The sequence below is a fragment of the Bubalus kerabau genome, chromosome 9 (genome assembly GCF_029407905.1).
Source record: "Bubalus kerabau isolate K-KA32 ecotype Philippines breed swamp buffalo chromosome 9, PCC_UOA_SB_1v2, whole genome shotgun sequence".
Lineage (NCBI taxonomy): Eukaryota > Metazoa > Chordata > Mammalia > Artiodactyla > Bovidae > Bubalus > Bubalus kerabau.
In genome coordinates, this window is record NC_073632.1 from 90,240,972 (window position 1) to 90,265,224 (window position 24,253).

The 24,253-nt window shown below is 35.7% G+C and overlaps 1 protein-coding gene across 10 annotated transcripts in view; it reads left to right on the plus strand.

Annotated features, from left to right (window-relative positions):
• The window catches only part of UTRN (utrophin), a 565,993-nt gene that overhangs the window by 497,780 nt on the left and 43,960 nt on the right, over positions 1–24,253 (plus strand). For all 10 annotated transcript variants that reach the window (XM_055535865.1, XM_055535867.1, XM_055535866.1 and 7 more), the window contains 5 exons: positions 2,694–2,895; positions 9,297–9,382; positions 15,978–16,135; positions 18,734–18,900; positions 19,812–19,923. In XM_055535865.1, coding sequence (XP_055391840.1) covers positions 2,694–2,895; positions 9,297–9,382; positions 15,978–16,135; positions 18,734–18,900; positions 19,812–19,923 — 725 coding nt within the window. The remainder of the gene's footprint in view (positions 1–2,693; positions 2,896–9,296; positions 9,383–15,977; positions 16,136–18,733; positions 18,901–19,811; positions 19,924–24,253) is intronic.

A 24,253-nucleotide genomic window follows, 5' to 3' on the forward strand; every position in this document is an offset into this window, starting at 1 on the left:
GCGGTGCTATGTTGCTGGCAGAATTAGTGCTGGAATTCAGAAAACTTAGAACATTTTGGCAGTATCTGAATATGTTTCTCTGTATCTGTGTGGAATTATAGTTCTATGGCTCTGTCATTTATTAGGCACTTCTCTTTGTCAAGCACTCTGAAGAACAAATTTGAATTTTACTCCTGTCCTCTTCAAGGTTATAATTGAAAATAGTGTACCGTGCCAAGAAATGGGGTAAAAATGACAATGAAGATTCTAGATGGTTCTTTATGTTTTTTTCTGACACCATCTAGAATGCATGTGACATTTACACAGGTTAGTTTTGTGATTAGCTGAAATTTTACGTCTGAAGGAAATGGATTCATCTTTTATCTAGATGTGTGTGTTTTATATTCTCTCTTTCTCTCTGTTGAAAGATATGACTTCTCTGTTGACTTAGAAATCATTTTAATCTGTACAATTTTACAGCAGTTCTTTTCCACTGTAGATAGCTTAGGAAAAAAAAATAAATCATTCTATGGCGTTTCATAAATGTCTTTAAAAATTCAAAATTAGTGGTTATTCAATGGTTAAAAACAAAAATACAAAGGAAGCTATTTGTTTTTTATATTAAACTGTCAACATAGGTCATATTTTTAAGGGAACAATTTTGTATCATGCAAAAAGAAAATTGTTGTTTACATATAAGAAAAAGTTTTCTGAAGCTTATTTTTTTAACATTAAAAAGTTAAGTATGGCGATAGGGGAGGAATTTGATAATGCAGTAGTTTCCCTGAGCACACCTTAAGTTCACATGGGTTCTGTAACTTTCCAAACCTACAGGTTTAGATTTAGACAGCATCTCCATACTCAATAAATGTATAGATACGTGGTAGTTTGATAATCTAACATGTTTTCCTGTTTTCAGTTAGCTAATGATTGACTCAAAGTGAATTCAAAGAAAAGATTATGTAAAGTTCTATTTGTCCAAACTCTTCTTCTTGGCCTTGGAGGGCCTCCCCTGGGCCGACATGGCCTGCCCTCTGTGTGTCTGCCTCACAGTAACCATGTGCCCCCCAGCGTGTGACCACACACCATCCATACTGCCATCATCATTTTTCCGAACTACCTAGACTTCTTTGTATTCTTGTCTTTTCTCAAGCAATTTTCTCTTCCTGGAATTCTTTCCTTGCTTTACATGAATCTCTTGTATCTTATCTATTGTTTAAGGTCCATTTCAAATCCCATCTTCCCAGGGAGCTTTTGCTAGGCTGCTTCTACTCCCCTAGCAGTAATAGCTCTCATAGAAATTGATGTCTTCTCTTAGGGCATTTTTAAAGTTATCAGAATGCTTATCCTCCTTCTCAGACTGGTGATCTTTGAGAGCAGGGCTCTTCTACTTTTTCCTCTGTGCCCACCCTGCATGCTCTAGCACCAGCCATGCTCATGTAGAGGTTCCGTCCATGAAGAGTAAGCAGTGGAAGCAAATACATAAAGAGTCGTGGCTGGGGGTCCTGGCCTGTGAGCCTCTTTTACCCCTACCTAGTTACAAGTTACATATTTGCCAAAGTGTCATGGAAAGCAAACCAGGTTGGGGCCAGATTTTGAGGGCCTTATAAATTAGGCTTGGGCTTCCCAGGTGGTGCTAGTGATAAAGAACCCACTTGCCAATGCAGGAGACATAAGAGACATGGGTTTGATCCCTGGGTTGGGAAGATCTCCAGGAGGAGGGCACAGCAACCCACTCCAGTATTCTTGCCTGGAGAATCCCATGGACAAAAGAGTCTGGCAGGCTACTGCCCATAGGATTGCAAAGAATTGGACACAACTGAAGTGACTTAGAACATAGATAAGGCTTGACTCAGTAGGCAGTGGAGAGCTATTATTTTTCTACAGAACCTGTTTTAGGAACTAAATATCTTCAGTGAACTTTGTATTTAATGATGTGCATGTAGAGAAAATATTTAAGAATGATAAGTTTCACAGTGATATAAAGAATGAATGGGAGAGTGGTGAGTGGGCTGTTCTCAGGAGTTTGAAAAAGAGCAGTGTCATATTCTAGATGTTCTACCATAAGGAATAGAGCTTCCCAGGTGGTACTGTGGTGAAGAATCTTCTTGCCAATGCAGGAGATGCAAGAGACTCGGGTTAGATCTCTGGGTCGAGAAGATCTCTGTATCTGTTATGGTTAGGAAATGGCAATCCGTTCCAGTATTCTTGCCTAAAAAATGCCATGAGTAGAGAGGTTTGGTGGGCTACAGTCCATGGGGTCACAAAGAGTCAGACACGATTGAGCGACTGAGTGCACACACACACACATACACACACACTCACACACACACACACACACACACACACACCCCACAAGGAATAGACTTAGAGATTTATGCTTTCCTACATTCAAAAATACAAAGAGGCTGAAGAGAGGAAAATCAGAAAAATAAAGTAGGAAAAACTAATATTCTATAGAGTGAAAAATGAGGTCATATTGAGACATGTCAAGAGTATAGATTCAAAAGTGTGAATGTAAGAGATGAGGATAAAAGAAGAGTTTAGAGATGTCAGAATGGAAATGCTATTTATTTTTTAAAAATTGAAATTAGCTAAAAGGATAGATTCTTAAATTGAAGAATCAAGCTAAAACTCAAGACGGGAAGTGATTTTGTTTCAATGTTGTTATGTAATGTAGTGACTGTACATATTCCTTTTTCTCACCTGATTAGTGGATCTCTTAGAGTTGAATACAACAAATGAAGTTTTCGAACAGCACAAACTGAACCAAAATGATCAGCTTCTTAGTGTTCCAGATGTCATCAACTGTCTGACAACAACTTATGATGGCCTTGAGCAAATGCATAAGAATCTGGTCAACGTTCCTCTCTGTGTGGATATGTGTCTCAACTGGCTACTCAATGTATATGATACGTAAGTTTGCATTCTTTCCATTAAAATGTAATCATTGGATGATATTTTTTGACGATGTAAAATATCTGAATTTCTGTAACTGGATTTTTAAGAAAGTACTTTCAAAGTACTTTTCCCAGTGGAAATATTTATGTTAATTGTTGAGAAGGAATGACTTTCCAAAAATTGAGTTCTTAACCAACAATGGAACAAAAAAGAATGTCCATCTATGATTTTAAGATCTTGCTTCAGTTTATAAAGATGGTCAAATTTGTAGTGTTTTTAGTCTCCATGCTAGAGGAAACCTAATGAAAAAAGTCTGATTTCCTTCCTCAATTTTTTATAGTATTTTTTCAAAAGAAAAAATTTAATATTTATTGTTTTGAGTTTACAAATTTATTGGTTCATAATAATCCACTCTGCATTTTTTTGTATGACTACTTAAGAGCAATTTGGATGGCAGTTAAAAGGATTTAATTTCTCTTTTGGTATTGGTTTTATTTATTGCCATTGTGGTTATGTGTATACATTGTGTTTTAAATAACTTATGCTTTAGGCCACTCTAATATCTGTAATTTAATTAGATACTCAATGTTACAGAGAGAGCACTCCCTACTTCCAGCATGACTCATTTGCTATTAATTTGACTTTCTTGAATGTGACAATGCATTTGTGAAATAATCAATTCTAGAAAGCCCTGCTGTGGGCTGACATTTCTGAAACATTAGGAATTATTCATTCTTCTGGTAGGGGGTTAAAGTATGCAAAGATGAAATAAGAAAATTAGAACTTTTGTTTTTCTCTCAGACTCTGAAAGTTATTTTCCATTAATTAGCTATATGAAATTTGTGCTTGTCAGTTTTTTATTTGATTTAGAGTGAAAGAAAATAGATGATAGTTCATAAATGCAAGCATCTGATAGATTCTGTATAAGAAGTCAATGATAGTTACAATAGCTTTCAGGATGATTTAATTAAAATTTCATTTATTCTTCTGGTTAGAAAAATCTTTTATCATTTATTACTTACGAATATCATAACAAAGCCTTTTTTAATAATCAAATTGCCATTGTGTGGTTGAGAACTCTTAAGAAACTCACTGAAGAACAGATAGCGTGAATCTCCATTACCATGATGAACATGGGCTTTGCTATCTCCTTGTCTAATACATTTTAATACATTTCATTTTTACTCCAATTTTTATACTTCTAGGCTAAAACATGACTGTTAGCATTAATTCACTGTTAAGTTGATCTTCAATTTTTTTAAACCTGTAAGAGACATTTTCTGTAGTAAATTCACTAAAATAACAGATCAATTAGGTGTTTTATCTACAAAGCTTATCACTTAATTTTATGTCCCAGAAAACTATAGTTAAGAACTTTATTAGCTCTATGGAGTTTGGAAGAGGTGTGCATTTTGATCTATATTGTAAGGAAGAACTGGAGAAGATGTTAAATTGCCCTCCTCTTTCGGCATTATCTGTGACTCTAACACACTATATTAGTCAGCTTGGGCTGCCGTAACAAAGTATCACAGCACAGCCTAGGTAGCTTAAACAACAGAAATTTATTTCTCACAGTCCCGGAGACTCAAAGTCCAAACTCATGATGTCAGCAGGGCTGATTTCTTCTGACGCCTCTTTCCTTGGTTTTTAGATGGCTGTCTTCTCCTTGTGTCCCACATGGTTTTGCTTCTGTGTGTGTCTGTGTCCTAATGTTCTTAGTGGATTAGAGCCCACCCTATATGCTTTATTTTAACTTAATTGCCAATTTTAAGACTCTCCATATTTAGTTGCATCTTGAGGTACTGGGAGTTAGGACTGAAACATATCAATTTTAGGGGAACGTAGCTCAGCTCATAACACGTACATATGCTGTCTTCACTCGACTGCCCAAAGGGAATAGCGCCACTTAGTTGGGAAGGAAGCAGTGTGTGAAATGTTGTGATTCATATTCCAGGGAGTTAAATTTTGGCATATAATCACTATCTACCATCAAATGTGAACACATGAGAAATGCAACACAGAGATAAGTGTTTCTTATTTAGAAAGACAGTATTTTGAAATTCTCCTTTTTAAAAGAAAAGAGCTTTTAGGATTTATCCCTTTTCCATGCCAAAGAGAGTCCTTGACTCTTGAGAATCCCTTGGACAGCAAGGAGATCAAACCAGTCAATCCTAAGGAAAATCAACCCTGAATACTCCCTGGAAGGACTGATATTGAGACTGAAGCTCCAATACTTTGGCCACCTGATGTGAAGAGCTGACTCATGGGGAAAGACCCTGATGCTGGGAAAGATTGAAGGCAGGAGGAGAAGAGGGTGACAGAGGATGAGATGGTTGGATGGCATCACCAACTCAATGGGCATGAGGTTGAGCAAACTCCAGGAGACATTAAAGAGAGGGACATGACTTAGCGCCTGAACAACAACAGCATGCCAAAGAAACTGCAACAATTATGCTGGGTTAGAGCAGTGGCCATTCAGTTGAGTTTTCCATTTTGAAGAGAAACGCCACTAATTCACCTAAGGAAACAGTTACTCAGATGGTAGTCTCAGATGGCCAGAGTTAATTACCCAAATTTCTGTAGCAACTATGACTTATTCATTTATCTAAATAAGAGATGTTAGGCTTCCTTTGTGGCTCAGCTGGTAAAAAATCCTCCTGCAATGCTGAAGACCTGGATTCAATCCCTGGATTGAGAAGATCCCCTGAAGAAGGGAAAGGCTACCCACTGCAGTATTCTGGCCTGGAGAATTCCATGGACTTTATAGTCCATGGGGTCACAAAAAATCAGACATAAGTAAGTGACTTTCACTTCACTTCACACAAGAGTTACTAGCTGTTTTCAAGTCATTAGTTTCCTTTGAGAAACTGATAGAACTGTGATCTACTGCATCCAATGCACTAGGACATCATGGACCCCTAAAAAGTCTCTGAACTTGGAAATGGTATCATGACCAAACTCTTCTCTTCATTCAGTTAATCTGACATTCATCTATTAACTGTATGTATATATAACTGCATTGCTTTGTGTAGCATGTTGCAATGAGACCTGGTATTTTCAGCTCTTGAAATATATTCAACCAGCTCTTGAAATAACAAATGATACACACACAGGAAGTCCTAGAATTCTGGAAGCAGAAGGACTTTAAGGATCTTCCATTCTGTCCTCTTTTTACTGATTGAGAAACTAACCCAATGAGAAGACAATTTATCCACAGCTACCTACTGTATATTAGTGGTAGATATGTAACTAATATTCAGGTTTTTCACGATCACTTGATTTTTCCTACTATACTGCCATATCTAAGAAAAATGGGACTTTATAAATTATATTGTTTGCTGTTTCTTTCCGCTTTTAGCATGTGCCACCTTCTAATATTCTGAATTGTCTGAAAAAAAGTCTATTTTCTTTTGTTGTGGAGGATAAGAATTCAAATTTTTGGTTCTGTTTGCTTTACAACTTGGCAACCACTTAATTTTTGGCATTTTAGTTTTTCAGATGAAAAACTGAGATAAAAGTATCTGCTCTGCTTCTCATACATAAGTGATTGTGAAGGGCAAATGATCTAGTATATTTAGAAAGTACCTTATAAACTATAAAGATAAGATTGATTCCATTTATGTGTTCACAGCCTCACTCAGTCTTGATCTTCCTGGGCTAAAAAGTCTTAATTCCACAATCTTCCTTTTAAATTTAATGGAAATCAAATTCATTTAAATCAAGATTTAAAGCAGTAGTCTGGATTATTTGGTTTAAATATTTTTGTCCCTGCAGAAAATATTAATCTCATTTGATGCACTGTTAGGTCATTTTCCCCACTATCCAAGGTGGGTATAATTTTATTTATAAGGTATAATACATATCTTTCTGGTTGAATTAATTTCAGGAGAATTTATGAAAACTATTAGGGAACTAAATACTGAAATATAGGGTTATGTTACTCACTGAAAAATTTTATTGTCTCCCTATTCTCTGTCAAATTCTGCAACATATTTAATATTAAAGCCCTCTATCGTCTGGCTCCATATAACCTCGGCAACATTATCATTTACTCTTGATGCAAGTTCTTGCTGTACCTGATGAGTCTTGACTTTAGTGCTCATATCCCCTTCCTCTGTCCCCTTGTCTGGGCTTTTCCTATGATAATTTGCTTTCTCCTAGTCAGGGTAGTCCAGCTGTGTCATGTCTTCAATGTCTGATTTTAGACTTATCTTCTCTATCAAATATTGTGAGGCTAGTAACTACTTAGGCTAAACACCAATTTGTATTTGATTATTTCCATGTGTAAGATCGGTCTTGTATTTCCTTGTGATTCTCTAGCTGTTTTCTTGTCTCACCTGTCCAGCTCGTCATGGGTAGGAATCGTGTCTTAAACTTATGGTACACAGAACGATGCTGGGATCTCAGTAAGCCTCCATAATCATTGGTGCAATGACTGGATGATTGACATTTTCAGTAGTCTTCCTGATGATGATCCTCTGTTGTACTGTCACCATAGACTGGAGGTCGGCCTCCAATTTGTATGAGTTTGATCTTTTTTTTTTCCACTTAAGGGCTTACTTTGTTCTTAGCCACATTCATGTGCTAGTCCATTTGCACAGCCTTTTGTTATTTTCTGCAAGTCTATTGTCCAGAGAATATAATTTCCTGAGTTTTGGAGGGTAAAAAACAGACACAGTCTTCTTTTCATGTGATAATTAGGAAAGACCTTAAAAATATGAAGTAGAAACACACTTGCATGGCTCAGTTTAAGGCTAATTTGAAACCTGTGTTTCTATAATTGTGAGAAACTGGAATGTATATATAGTAGATTTCTGCTTAAATGGGTATATTTATTTTAAAGTTTAAGTATTAGTTATTTCATATGTCAATTCTGAATGTTGTACACATACATAGTAAGGGTTCAGTATGGTTGATAGATTATAAACTCTAGACTGTCAGGGGACTTTTTTTTTTAATTTTTTTGCTGTGTCCTACAGTTTGCAGACTCTTAGTTTCCCAACCAGGGATTGAATCTGGGTCCTCGTCTGTGAAAGTACACAGTCCTAACTACTGGACAGTCAAGGAATTTCCACAAGGGACTATTTGAAAATACATTTTACTAATCCCTAAGCATGTTTTCCTTTTTATAAACTTATTTTATACTTTATATGTCATAGTGTGAACAGAGACTTACTTGACTATTTATAATTTGAGAATGAAAGACATCAATTAGCATTAATAATAAAAATATCAATAAGCCAGACTTAAGTCCAGTTTGACAATAAGTCTACCTAAAATTAAATGAGACAAATATTTATATGTTTTTAAATGTTATGAATTACTACATTTTATGTACTCATATAATTATGTAAACATTTAGTTATAGGTTTTGAATGTGTTGTACTTGTGTATGGAAAACATAAGAAAATTCACAATAAAAACTGAAATTGAAAACTGATCCTGTTTATATGAAATAGTAAAGATAGCAGTCTTTATATCTTTATTTTTTCGAGACTGTGTGTTATTTCACAGCAAGGATCATGTGTTAGTGTTTGTAGCTTGTGCATTTTCCTTTCCAGAGCCCCAAGATCCAGTACAGCATGACATCTGATAAAGCAACTCATTTATTCTTTAACAAAAGAATAAATACAACTTTAATAAAAGATTTTAACTTTTGTTAAAATTCTTTAACAAAAAAATAAATAAAATTCCATGCTTTTAAACATAAAGTTATTTTTCTAGTCAAAGTATATGTGAAATTGAAATGGTCTCTCTTTGGCATAATATGAAGGGTTAATTAAATAAATTTTGTATTTAATTGTAATTTGATACTTCCCCAAATAAAGATTGCACACCTGTGTGTTTAAGATCATTGACTATTATAACTGCAGTAGTAATTGATAGAAACCATATTGACAGAGCTAAAAAAAAAACAATGAAGACCAAGTGTTTTAAGTATTCAACAAGTTATAAACCCTCAATATAGAGCTAATTTTCCAGTCAGTTTTTTTACATCTGTTTTTAGATACATCATTATCCCTTTCTTGCCACATGCATATTGTATATATCAGTAGCTATTTTGTATATTGCATATATAATTATTAACAAATTTTAATTCAGTGTTTACAAAAATGAAATCTTTTTAGCTTTATAATTAGCACTTTCATTTTGCTTTATTTTGTTCTTTCTAGTTCATATGTTGTATAAAGTGATTTTAGGCTGTATATTCTTCTAGACTAAGCCAAATATACTGTTACAATTTGTCATGAACTTATGGTATGGGCTTAACATTAATAAATAAAATTGAATAGAAAGTTGCACTAAGATGCAGCTTTTTTATGGTTTACCCTCAAGAAAATAGACATCCAGAAATAATTAACATACCCTATACAGTTTTAAAGGCATATAACACATTGAGATTCTTACAATTTCAGGGGCCGGACTGGAAAAATAAGAGTGCAGAGTCTGAAGATTGGATTGATTGCTCTCTCCAAAGGCCTGTTAGAAGAAAAATACAGATGTATGTAAGACTTTTCCTCCACCAGTACTGTTTTTAGTAATAATAATAACAATTTATTTGATATTACTTTTGCTAGTAATAATGGTTCCCATTTTTTAAAAAACCTTGACTATGCATGTACTAGGCTAGACAAAGGGTATTGGTGCAAAGTGATGTGGATTTCTATGAAATAGAAAACTGATTTATAGGATCAAGATGTGAGGTGTCTTGATGGTGTAAGAACAAACTACAGATTATATCTCATTTAATTCTTAGAATGATTGTCCCATAATATAGGCATTGTGATGTCCATCTTCCAGCTGAAAAAAAAATAATGCTGGGGATGGGTTAAAAATCTAGTTAAGGCTTCAGAGACAGTAATCGTGGAGCTAGAATTAGATTGTAGATTTTTTTGACTCTAAAGCTACAGCCTTTTCTATTTCCATATATTTCCAATGCTTAAGAAAATCGGATGGACTACAACTGTTATAGTTACAGCGAGACAAATAATTTTATTTTATAGTGTGAAAAAATTAAAAGTAGTACATTTAAAAAAGTTTTTTGTTATATTTGTTTTTATTCAGCAAATAAGTCAGTGGTGACCTTTTTACTATCAGTTAATAAAGGTCAGCATCTTGGCATTTGGAAATGAACAGGCTTAGGAGCCAGGAAGACCTGCCTTCAAATCTCAGCTCTACCACTTAGTGGCTGGGTGATTCCACTGAATACCAACAGCTAAGAGGTAGTAAGAATACTCCCATTTCACATTTCAGGAAGCTGAAACTTAGCAAATCTTCAACTGAAGAGTGAAATTAATAATTCTTGCTTTGAAAGTAATTACCTAAAATCGCAGTTGTTGAATAAATGGTAGTAAATACTGCTATGTCTCCAAACTCTTAATTACTGTAAAATTTTTTATTTAGTTATATCAATAAAATATGAGTTACTTGATTATGTCTTGCATAGCCTCATGTGATTCTGTACAGATACATCTATCCATACTTTCGAGAGAGAGGGAGAGGGGGATATTTCACGAATGGGAGATACCACAGAAAGAGAATATTTGACCTCAGCTTCTATAAATTTTAGTTTTGCATCTTCTCTGAACATGAATACATTTTAAAATACATTTATTTTCTGGGACAGCTGTGAGGTAGTTTGATTTTGAATTCCAGGGCTAGATCATGATGGCTTGTTCTTACAGTTTGACAAGAATGCCAATGAAAAGAGATGTGGATCTGTAGGAAATGAAAAGCTGATTGTAGTATCAGGAGGTAAGGTGCCTTGATGGAATCAGAACTCAGTAAACCATGCAGAAAAAATCTTTACCCAGACTTTTGCGTGGTGGCACTTTATCTAGAATTTAAATTGTCTTCAGCATCATAATTGTCAAAAGATATCATTTTCAAAGCTAAAAATGTTGTTACTATAATGAGTGAGAAAGAAAAATGTTAATGAAATCATCAGTGTATCAGATTAGAAAAGGACTTTTAAAAATCAACTGTGATTTGCTGTTTTCATGTGTTCCTGAAAGAATTTAGGGTTTGTTGAAAAGTTACAGTTATGTCATGGGGCTCAACCTACTCTGAAAAAAGTGTAAATACAACTGCAGAGTTTATCATGAATACTATTAAAATGTAATGCTGATCTATTTTTCTAGATCAACAATTCTTCCTCCTCCCTTTATTTTTCAAGCTGATTATGAGAGTCATCTAAGGCCAAAAGAGTTACAACATGGTGTCTGTAGGTTTAGAAGTGAAGTGAAGTGAAGTCGCTCAGTCGTGTCCGACTCTTTGCGACCCCATGGACTGTAGCCTATCAGGCTCCTCCGTCCATGGGATTTTCCAGGCAAGAGTGCTGGAGTGGATTGCCATTTCCTTCTCCAGGGGATCTTCCCAACCCAGGAATCAAACCCAAGTCTCCCACATTGCAGGCAGATGCTTTACCGTCTGAGCCACCAGGGAATCCCCGTAGGTTTAGAGCAGAAACCAAATTCTATGCGATAGAAAAAATCTCTTATCTACACATATACCTTCACACGTACTTCTGAAATGTATAATCTTTCAAATGAGGAGGTATTTCAGCATACATGTACTCAAACACTCGAACTACAGTGGACACACTTTCCACAAATATCGGTAAACTTAATACTCTGGATAATTCAACATTAAAGTTTCAGATTGTGGCAGGGGAAGAGGAAGCCCTGCAATGAAAACCTCTGATATTTAATTTAATCCATGAAGTATGCCATTTAGGGGGCTTCCCAGGTGGCACCAGTAGTAAAGAACCCACCTGTCAATGCAGGAGAGATAAGAGACGCGGGTTCAATCCCTGGGTCAGGAAATCCCCTGGACGGGGGCATGGCAACCCACTCCAGTATTCTTGCCTGGAGAATCCCATGGACAGAGGAGCCTGGTGGGCTACAGTCCATGGGGTCACAAAGAGTTGGACACAACTGAAGCCACACAGCATGCATACACAATGCCATTTAGAAATTAAATAAGAAATCTTCGGGTTGAAATCTTTAAATCTTTATTGAGAGTATTGAGACTCATAATATTCTGGGTTTTTTTGTTTGTTTTTTACTTTGAGGTCCTTAGCAACTCTCATTCCAGTTGTGATTTCCCCAGTGGTATCAGAACACTTTCTCATTATTATTTTCTTTGTTGGAATTAATATTCAGGACAATTTGTTCTCCAAACTCAGGGGCAGAGCTGCTCTTCTGAGTGAATTGGTATCCATCTGAACATTGATTTTGCAACGGTTCATGTCATTGTGTCTACCCCGGTGACACCCTCTTTCTCTTTGTGACTTCCTGGGCATGTCGCTTGATTAGGTTCTAACAGCACCTTGGCCTTCCTGCTTATAGCTCAGTGGTTTCCTGGCCTCATCAGAGCACATTTACAAAGATGCTTTCAAATGGCCTTTTGCATCTCTCTTTTGCTTGTTTATATTTAGATTAAGACTTTCCTATGATCCATCCCCACATCCTGACACTCCTTGTTGTATCTGACCGTAACATCCAAATGTGAACTTCTATAAGAATTCAGAAATATGTCGGAATGTTAGGAAATCATTTCTGTTTTGCGTGTAGTTTTACCTTACCAGTGGCATAGTAGTGTAGCTGTCTTCCTCAAAAGGGGAAAGGTGGGCAGGATGGATCTTGCTGAACATGGTCACTTCTCTCTAGAGATTATTATTATTACATGTATGCATCAACTCTGTATTGATTTCAGAGGCCTCATCCCAGAACCAGGTTTACTCTGAGAATCATATTAAGAATTCTGGGTCATATGGTAGTTTTATTCCTAGTTTTTTAAAGACTCTTCGTACTGTCTTCCATAGTGGCTGTATCAGTTTACATTCCCACCTACAGTGCAAGAGCATTCCCTTTTCTCCACACCCTCTCCAGCATTTATTATTTGTGGACTTTTTGATGATGGCCATTCTGATCGGTGTGTGATGATATCTGATTGTAGTTTTGATTTGCATTTTTCTAATAATGAGCAATGTTGAGTATGTTTTCATGTGTGTGTTAGCCATTGTATGTATTCTTTGGAGAAATGTCTGTTTAGGTCTTTTCCCCACTTTTTGACTGGGCTGTTTGTTTTTCTGATATTGACTTGTATGAGCTGCTTGTATATTTTAGAAAGTAATCCTTTGTCAGTTGTTTCATTTGCTATTGTTTTCTCCCATTCTGAGGGTTGTCTTTTTACCTTGTTTATGGTTTCCTTTGCTGTGCACAAGCTTTTAAGTTCTATTAGGTCCCGCTTGTTTATTTTTGTTTTATTTCCATTATTCTAGGAGGTGGATCATAGAGGATCTTGCTTTGATTTATGTCATCGAGTGTTCTACCTATGTTTTGCTCTAAGAGTTTTATAATTTATGATCTTACATTTAGGGCTTTAATCCATTTTGTGTTTATCTTTGTGTATGGTATTAGGAAGTGTTCTAATTTCATTCTTTTTTTTTTTTTAATTTTATTTTATTTTTAAACTTTACAAAATTGTATTAGTTTTGCCAAATATCAAAATGAATCCGCCACAGGTATACATGTGTTCCCCATCCTGAACCTTCCTCCCTCCTCCCTCCCCATTCCATCCCTCTGGGTCATCCCAGTGCACCAGCCCCAAGCATCCAGTATCGTGCATCGAACCTGGACTGGCAACTCGTTTCATACATAATATTTTACATGTTTCAATGCCATTCTCCCAAATCTTCCCACCCTCTCCCTCTCTCACAGAGTCCATAAGACTGTTCTATACATCAGTGTCTCTTTTGCTGTCTCGTACACAGGGTTATTGTTACCATCTTTCTAAATTTCATTCTTTTACATGTAGCTGTGCAGCTATATGTTTTTCCAGCACCACTTATTAAAGAGGCTGATTCTTGCCTACTTTGTCAAAAATAAGGTGCCCGTGGGTGCATGAGTTTATCTCTGAGCTTTCTATCTTATTCCATTGGTCTATATATTTCTGTTTTTGTTCCAGTACCATACTGTCTTAATGACTGTAGCTTTGTAGCATAGTCTGAAATCAGGAAGATTGGTTCCTCCAGCTCCATTCTCCTTTCTCAAGATTGGCTATTTGGGGTCTTCTGTGTTTCCATATGAGTTGTGAAATTTTTTGTTCTAGTTCTGTGAGAAATGCCATTGGTAATTTGATAGGGATCATATTGAATCTGTAGGCTGCATTTGCTAGTATAGCCATTTTCACAGTATTAATTCTCCCAACTCAGGAGCGTGAAATATCTGTCCATCTGTTTATGTTGTCTTTGATTTCTTTCATCAGTGTCTTATAGTCTTCTGTATACAGTTCTTTTGTCTTCTTAGGTAGGTTTATTTCTAAATATTTTTTTGTTGCAATTATGGATGGGATCGATTCCTTAACTTCTCTTTCTGATTTTTCATTGTTTTAGCATACAGAAGTGCGAGTGATTGCTCTGTATTGATTTTGTATCCTACAGCTTTGCTAAATTCACTGATTAGCTCTAGTAATTTTCTAATAGTATCTTTAGGGGTTTCTATGTATTGTATCATGTCATCTGCAAACAGTGAGAGTTTCATGTTGATGTTTGGCAGAAACCAACACAATTCTGTAAAGCAATTATCTTTCAATTGGGGCACATGTATACCTGTGGTGGATTAATTTTGATGTTTGGCAAAACTAATACAGTGTTTCAGGTTTAAAAATAAAATAAAATAAAAAATATTAAAAAAAATAAATTAATAAATTAATTAAAAATAAGAACTCTGGATAAATAATTTTGGCTAGAATGGTCTTATTTTTAACAAATGAGAAGAAACAAACTCTAGCCAAATCTAAGTGAACAAATGATAAAAATTAAATTTATTTTAATTGAATTTGCTTTCCCTATGTATGCTTTTAATTAAAGTCATATTTCATTATAATTACTCAGTGTCAATATCACTGAGCTTGGTTTATTTGCTTGAAAATTTACTGTTGACAGTGTTAAATCTAGCCTTATTCTCTTTAAAAAGGAGGGGAGGGCAGAGGAATGATACATTTTGATCTGATACTAATTTATCAGGTGTAATTTGAAAATGGTTTTTAGGATCCAAAAAATATTTACTCTCCTTTCTTATATTCTTGGAAAACCTCATATGAAAACCATTTAGAATCTGTACAATTTTGAATTTTTAGAACTTGCAAATTTCTTTCCAAAAAGCATTAGTTTCTATAATTAAGTGGATTGTTTTTATGTGAAATTTCTCCCTACTCCAAAATAACTTATTTAAGTATGCTAACTTTGTTGCTGGAAATATGGTAACAATTTTATTCTTCAAAATATTATAAGTGATGAAAAGAAGATAAGCCAATACTGGGAGGGAGAAAAGCTTTTATTTTCCTGAATTAAAAATATTTTTAAAACATTTTTAAATGAATAGAAAAGCCTAAGAACTATGAAAGTATGTATTTTTCTTAAGTCCTTTACATTGGAATTAATGTAGTTTGTTACATAAAGTGAAGTAAAACAAAAATAATTTTTATCACTAATAAGGAATGAGAGTATGATTGGGCCTAAAATAAAAAAAAAAAAAACCCTAAAAAAAAAAGACAATTCCTTGCACTGTTCAATGTTTCTTTTGCAAAGCAGATGTGAGTCTAGAAACTTTAAAAGAAATTAAAATACCTATGTTTAATAAATACTAAATTTAGAAGTAAACACAAAAAGTTGATGAACAAATCTTTTAAAACTTAAAGATTTGCTACTTTAGGTACATTCATTCCTTTGACAAGTCATAAAGAAAACTTGGTTTTAGCTCTCTCTTTTTCTATAAGAAGGGAAACCTATTTGAGACCATTGAATGACTCCACGTTACATACATTGGCCATTTAAAAAGGAAATTTATATTTATTGGTCTGTTCGTATATACTTATATACTACAGTAGATTGTTTTAGGAAACATGTGCTTAACCAGTTCCTGATTACAAACATACAGAAGATCAAAGTTGTCAGAGTTCAGGAGACAAGTAATGTAATCCATGTCCCCATGAGTTTTTTTCAGTCTGCATCGTTCATCCCACGCAACCAAAGGTATATTTTACTTAAAAGATCAGTATGGGAAGATAACCCTTTCCTCTCTTCCTTGTAGATCTCTTTAAGGAAGTGGCGGGGCCCACGGAGATGTGTGACCAGAGACAGCTCGGCCTGTTACTGCATGATGCGATCCAGATCCCTCGGCAGCTGGGGGAGGTAGCAGCCTTCGGGGGCAGTAATATTGAGCCCAGCGTTCGCAGCTGCTTCCAACAGGTAAACGTTTTTGAAGGGTCGTTGTTGTATAGAGTGTGTGGGGAATGGTACTGAGGATGTTCTGAGAAATGAAACAGGGGTCTTGGGCTGGAACCAGGTGGTGGAAGATGCTGGATACCATCCCAGAAAGTGTATATTTTTGTTTTTAAAGCACATTTGATTCAAGAAACAGCAACCCATTCAAGGAGACTCACTGTCCCTCAATGGATAAAACCTTGAATCTTGACCATGTACCACTAGGTTGCTATGATTAGGCCCTGCCTTTGCCCCAACCTTATCTTGTACCACTGATCCCCTTGCTGTCTGTTGTCCAGTCGTGCTGCTTTAGTTCCTTCATTCTGGTGCTAATCTCTTTGGACATGTGCCCTCTGTTCAGAATGTTCTTTACCGCCTACCCACAAACTCTCTTCTCATTGCTAATCCTTATTCAGATCTTCCCTTAAATCTCACATCCTCTGAAAAACCTCTGACTCCCCCAGATGAAGCTGTGTGTGCCTGCTATATTCACCTGAATCTCTTCTGCCTTCTTCACATGCTCATTAAAATTGATAACTACATACTGAATTATATAATTATCTGTTTAGTGATTTAGTGGGTTATTCTTCTGTATAAACCCAAGATCCATGAGGGCTTCCCTGGTGGTTCAGTGATAGAGAATCTACTTGCCAGTGCTGGAGGCACAGGTTTGATCCCTGGGTCAGCGAAGATCCCCTGGAGAAAGAAAATCCAACTCATTTTAGGATTCTAACTTAGAAAAATCCATGAACAGATAAGCCTGGCAGGCTATAGTCCATGGGATCTCAAAGTGTCAGACACACTTAGCAAATGAACAACAACAAACCTCCACGAACAAGGGCTGTTTCTATCTTTTTACTGTTGTATCACTATCTACAGTGTCTTGAACATCATAGCTACTTAATAGTTGTTTATTAAATAAATGAATACAATTGCCCTGAGCTCCTTATAGGCAAGATTTTTTAAAAATATTAAGATGTTGTTGAAATTGCATTGTTTCCTTTGAGACATATGTACAAAAGGAGAATGATGTACAAAATTTTATACTGATCTAAGTTACTGTTATTAAACAGGAAAAGCATGTTTGTTTCTTTTTGATGCTTACTGTATAGAAAAGCATTTTAGGAATGTTACTACTGATGTTATGCATATGCGTAAAGCACAAGCCTGTAGATATTTTTCCATGGCACATCCAGTGATTTATCATTGCTGAGGAAAAAATGCCTACACCATCTCTTTAAGAAGAATTGATGTTATGGGTTATTACATTTTATAATGGCCCCGTTTGTTGTTTTAGAGATAACAAAAAATACCAAATGAAAATTCTAAATATGATTCTCATATATGCTGGTTCATAGAATGACCTTGACAACAGCAGGAGATGTATGTTGGTACAAATTAAACTTTGCACATGTGAAAATTACTTAAGATTTAAAAAGACACCACAACATTTCATACAGTTTATCACAATACATTTGGAAATCCTGCAAAATATATTCACAGAAGAATTGATGCTTTTGAACTGTGGTGTTGGAGAAGACTCTTGAGAGTCCCTTGGACTGAAAGGAGATCCAACCAGTCCATTCTGAAGGAGATCAGCCCTGAGTGTTCTTTAGAAGGAATAATGCTGAAGCTGAAACTCCAGTACTTTGGCCACCTCATGCGAAGAGTTGACTCATTGGAAAAGACTCTGATGCTGGGAGGGATTGGGGGCAGGAGGAAAAGGGGACGACAGAGGATGAGATGGCTGGATGGCATCACCGACTCAATGGACATGAGTTTGAGTGAACTCCGGGAGTTGGTAATGGACAGGGAGGCCTGGTGTACTGCAATTCATGGGGTCGTAAAGAGTCGGACACGACTGAGCGACTGAACTGAAGTGAACTGAATGTGCTCCTGGTGTGATGTTATACCAGGACTGAAAAAGAACAGAGGAATAACAGTTTTTTGGGTCATGGATTCATTTATATGAAGTAAAATTTATAAAAATGACCGAAAAAATATATACAAATGTATGATAGTGATTTCTTCTACAGAAAAAGCAAAGTGAATGCTGTGGGGAGAGTGGCAAGTAAAAATTAGGTCTTCAACTTTATCTGTAATGTTTTGTTTCTATCACATAAAAACAAAGAATTATAATAAAAACTGGCAAACTGTAGAAATAACGGCTTTTATTTAGCATTTACAATGGCTTTCAAGTTTGGGAACTTATCAGTGAGTCTACTTTCTCAGTGTTTGCAGTCTTAGATGAATGAGTTTTATAGTTTTAAAGTATCTGTGTGAAGAGCACCTAGAATTGTATGCGTTTTGGGTTGTTTTTTTTTTTTTAATCTGAGTCTATTAAGATTTTGAGGTTTCTTTTCTTCTTCATATATGACATTTCTTCTTTTTCTCTTTTCCAATTCTAAAATTTTTTTCCTTGATGAACCTTAAATATTTTGTGATTTAAGTGACCTGGAAAGGGTTCTATAATTCTCCTTTTACTTCTATACAGATTTTCAGAAGAGCCTGAAGCAATAACAGTTGCTGCAATTTAAATTAGAGACATTTTCTTCACTTTTAACATACTTGTTTCTTGCCCAGAATAACAACAAGCCAGAGATAAGTGTGAAGGAGTTTATAGATTGGATGCGTCTGGAGCCACAGTCCATGGTTTGGCTGCCGGTTCTACATCGCGTGGCAGCAGCTGAGACTGCAAAACATCAGGCCAAATGCAACATCTGTAAAGAATGTCCAATTGTTGGATTCAGGTAGGGTGATCCACTACCAGCGGTGTCAGGAGGCTTTTTTTCTGTTCCATTTGTGTAGTTTCAGTGTTTGTCCATTACTCCTTCCCACTTGTTCCCATTTGTGGGGGTTGCCTCCTAAAGAAATGGTATGCTTGATATGTACCATCTATCTGAAAATAGCATTCCCTCGAATAGCCAGGACACGAAGCTTATTTTTTTTATAGTTCTTATTTATACTATTTGGCTCCAGAACCAGAGATCTTTCTGAATTCCTATTTACATAGGTCAGAGAAGTGTTCAGGCATAATATTTTGCATGACTCTTTATGTATATATGACCCTGATGGAATTTGGTGATGTTCTAAGACCTCTGAGATCAAACTTGATAAACAAGAAGTAGCATTTAAATACTAACTGAGAAGTAATCAGATTACTTCATGTTACTTCTGCCAAGTTTGACATGATGGAGATTAAGCCAACTTTCACACAAGAAGTCTTTGTCAAGAAATTTTGAGATTCATTTTTTATTGATGGTAAAGGTGATATTTTAAATTTTGATGTGTCAAGCTAATAAACATAACTCTTTTCTTTGTCATTTTTGCATTCACATTCAAACATTATAGAAAATCTTTTGACATGGATATTTGTCATCTCATTATGTTGAAACAGATGAAAACATACTTTAGAGATTTCAACTACAAAAATTTGCCTTCTCCCCTCATTTAGGAGATGGTTTCCTTAATTTCGTTTGTGAAATTTAAGATTCTTTCTGTCCTAATTTGGAGCTAAAATACTACAACAGCAAATTCTACATTTCTGGCCAATATAACTTTTATTTTCATTGTGATTCAGATGAGTGAAATTCCTTACCACACGTGTTTTAGACTATATAATAAGTTTGCAAATCAAAGAATTTTCTTTTCTTCTCTCTAGGTATAGAAGCCTGAAGCATTTTAACTATGATGTTTGCCAGAGTTGCTTTTTTTCGGGTCGAACAGCAAAAGGTCACAAATTGCATTACCCAATGGTGGAATATTGTATACCTGTGAGTACTGAACCATTGTTTGCTTATTTTTTTTTTAACATACTGCTTTTTCATTAATTAGTGTCTAAAATTATTCAGTTTTAATATAGTCTGAAAAAAAGTCCTTTTCGAAATTGCTTAACCATATTTTTTTGTTGTTTTCTTTTCGGCAAATACATCTGTGTTGAAATTTTTAGCACAGAATAACTATGCTTTTTTTTTTTTTTTTTTTTTTTCAGAAAAATTAACTTATTAAATTTTATTTACATCTATGTTTTGATTTTGAACTTAACATTCTTAGTAGCAAATTCTTTTAAGAGCTCACACTGACCTACATTGAAAACAATACTATGATGAGAAGTTGTTTTGTTATTTTTTTTTAATATTTAAAATAATTTACATGATTAAACATTGTATTTACATTAACAAAATGTAGAAAACTGGAGAAAGGAAAAAAGTCATAAATCTAGCTGCTGAATAAAATAGCTTGCAATATTCTTCTATATCTCTGATTTTAAGATTTTATTTATTTTCATATTTCTGTTATTTTGATACTGCTTTTTTCACTGAACATCTTATATAATAAGCATTCCCACATATTGTCATGCAGTATAATTTTTCCTAGTTACAGAATATGGGAGTGAATTATTATAATTTATTTTACAATTCCATTAGGTTTCAACATTTAGTTTGTTTTCAGTTTTCGGATATTATAAGCAACACTCATAAATATCATTATGAAAATAACTTTCCACATATTACATAAATTACATTTCTATAGAATAAAGCACTTAGAAGTAGATGATCTGAGTCAGTGGCCAAAATACTTCATGTCAAGTTATTTTCCAGAAGAGGTTTATACAACTTTACATTGGTGAGCCCTGGTGGCTCAGATGGTAAAGAATTTGCCTGCAGCGTGGGAGACCCACGTTCAATTCCTGGGTTGGGAATATCTCCTGGAGAAAGGCATGGCAACCCACTCCAGTATTCTTGCCTGGGGAATCCCATCGTAGAGGAGCCTGGTGGGTCTATGGAGTCACCAAGAGTCAGACACAACTGAGCAACTAATCTTTTCACCACTTTACATCATTATAACATTTTGTTAGTGCTTCACTAGTATTAAATACTGATTCCTGTTGTTCCTTTGATCTAAAATATTTTTTTCAGATGTAATCTTCTTTTTCTGTCAATAACTATTTCTCAGCTTGTTTCCAAATAGTGAACCAAAATTTATTCGTAGAGCTGTACACTTTCTTTGGCTTAGGGAATTGAGTTACTTTTGGGGTCATAAATTGACAGAAAGGCAGCAATACTTATAAAATATACACACATAAATCTCACTCACATTCTTAGGTATCTTATGTCAAATAAATAGGTACCATATATGTGGAGAAAAATCTCTAGAATGTTGCTGAATTATAATAGATGGAATGCAGTGCATAATAACTTTAGGGAAAAAATGCCAAGAAAATCTGTGAAGCACCATGTATTACTATGATTAGCATGCTCATAAACTCAACAAATAAATATTGAGGACTTGCCATGTGTCAGATGCTATTTTTGGCTCTGATAATTCATCAGTGTACTCCCAAGATAGACAAGATCACTGACTCTCCTACTCCTTTCCGTTCAGGAGGAGGAGATATGTGACAAAGAACAAGGAAACAAATAAATGAGATCATTACAGATTGCAGTAAGTGCCTCGAAAGAAATAAATGGATAATGAGGTAGAAGATTAGAGGAGGCACTTTAGATAAAGAAATCACAGACGGTCTTTTGGAGAAATTAACGTTTTATTTGAGCTTGAAGGATGAGAAAGAATCGGATGTGTAAAAAACTGGTATCGAAGGGTATTTTGGAAAGAGGTTGGCATGACTGGAGCATAGAAGAAAATGGACTATATTATTGTCCAAGAGGAGTATGGTAAGTAGCCCTGGCTATTTGAAGTGCCCAGAGCAAAGTAAACATGTGGGACCCCTTGCTAAAAATTTGCTAAGACTTTCAAGATGGTAACAGTAGATCATTAAGCCAAGCTCAGGGAGACTCTGAGTGTGAACCCTTTTGTAGCTGCACAGGTCACACCACCGCAGAGCTGGCCCTGGGTTTAGGAAGGCAGTGAGAACAGAAAGACTAGGAACAGAAAGAAACTCTGTGAGTTTCACAAAGAGTGAATTTCTCCCTTCACAAAAGAGAGAATGAGAAAGGTAAGAGATGAGATTAAAGAGAAATGCAGTTATCAGGCTGCGCAGACCCTGCTGGTCACTACAAAGTATCTGGATTGGGGTGAAATATATATTGAAGGACTTACCTGGTGGCGCAGCTGGTAAAGAATCCACCTGCAATGCAGGAGACCCCAGTTCAATTCCTGGGTCAGATAGATCTTCTGAAGAAGGGATAGGCTACCCAACCTAGTATTCTTGGGTTTCCTTTGTGGCTCAGATGGTAAAAAATCTGCCTGCAATGTGGGAGACCTGGGTTCAATCCCTGGGTTGGGACGATCCCCTAGAGGAGAGCATGACAACCCACTCCAGTATTCTTGCCTGGGGAATTCCATGAACAGAGTAGTCTGGAGGGCTACAGTCCATAACATCACAAACAGTTGGACATGACTGAAGCAGCTAAGCACAGCATAGCACATATATTGAAATTTGCATAATTACAGCTAGAAATTTAGGAAACTGATTATAAAGAACTAATGTCAATATGGGAAAAATCATAAAGTAAATATACATTAAAGATGTATAAAAGTGACTACACATTTTAAGATGTATAAAGTCAGTAGACAACATTTTGAAAAGCAGAGATGTTACTTTGCCAACAAAGATCTGCATAGTGAAAGCTGTAGTTTTTCCTATAGTCATGTATGGATATGAGAGTTGGACCATAAAGAAGGCTGAGCATGGAAGAATTGATGCTTTTGAACTGTAGTGTTGGAGAAGACTCTTGAGAGTCCCTTGGATGGCAAGGAAATCAAACCAATCAATCCAAAAGGAAATCAGTCCTGATTATTCATTGGAAGCACTGATGCTGAAGCTGAAACTCCAGTACTTGGCCACCTGATGCAAAGAGCTGACTCATTATAAAAGACCCTGATACTGGGAAAGATTGAAGGCAGGAGAAGGGGATGAGAGAGGATGAAATGGTTGGATGGCATCAACTCAGTGGACATGAATTTGATTAAGTTCCAGGTGATGGTGAAGGACAGGGAAGCCTGGGGTGCTACAGTCCATGGGGTTGCAAAGAGTCAGACACAACTGATTAACTGAACAACAACAAAGTCAGTAAGGCTTCCCCAGTGGCTCGGCAGTAAAGAATCTGCCTGCCAACTCAGGAGACCCAGGTTCGATCCCTGGGTTGGGAAGTTCCCCTGGAGAAGGAAATGGCAACCCCCTCTGGTATTTGTGCCTGGAGAATCCCATTGGCAGAGGATCCTGGTGGGCTACAGTCCATGGAGTCACAAAAGAGTCAGATATGAATTAGAGACTAAACAACAACAATGAATTCAGTAAAGGTGTTTAAAATTACTATTTTTCTTGGCCTTCATAATGATTCATAATAATAATTCATAATGATTTCGAGAAACACCCACAATTTGAAATCTATGGCTCTTCAGCATCAATCTGTGGTCAGTGGGGTGAGCTTGAGAACCACGGATACACTGATGAATTTTACTCTCTGGCTATCATTTTAGGATAAAATCTAAGTTACCCCAAGCTCTTCTTGTTACCTTGTCTTTGCAAAATCACTGTTATTATGCCTAAGAGTACAGCTTGCCCTGCATTGTATAGGATGGCTTCCTTTTTGAAGATGTGTTCTGGGAGGGTTTTTTGCCCCTTTCTGAAGTTTGCATAGCAATATTAATCAGCAACCTACTCATCAGTCACCTCTTAGGGCAGGTTATTTTCTGCATTTGACCCCACAACTTTTGATAAAATGACTAAAAATATATATAAATTGAATCTTTAAAAGACATACTATTAAATTCAAATAGTAATGAATTATTTGATTTAACTGCTTTCCAAAATTTCTTTTTCTTCCAGTGAGCTTTATTCATTTATGGTATATTCATCTTTTATCCAGTGTTCCGTCAACTCATCTGATGTCTGCCTTATAAAATGAACTCAAATGTGAATTTTTCAATACAGTCATAGTAAGCACCGCTTAAATGTTAAATGGATTAGACCTTTCTGTATAAATCCTGATGTTGGCATTTCTTATAGTGCATCTCCGCTTATAGTTAGGAAAATGCCCTAGTCATATTACTGACTTGATTTCTTTCCCATTCAAGTTTGTTTTTCAGCTGAATCTGAATGTTTCTGTTGGTAAAAGCTTTCCAAAGCTTATAAGCCTT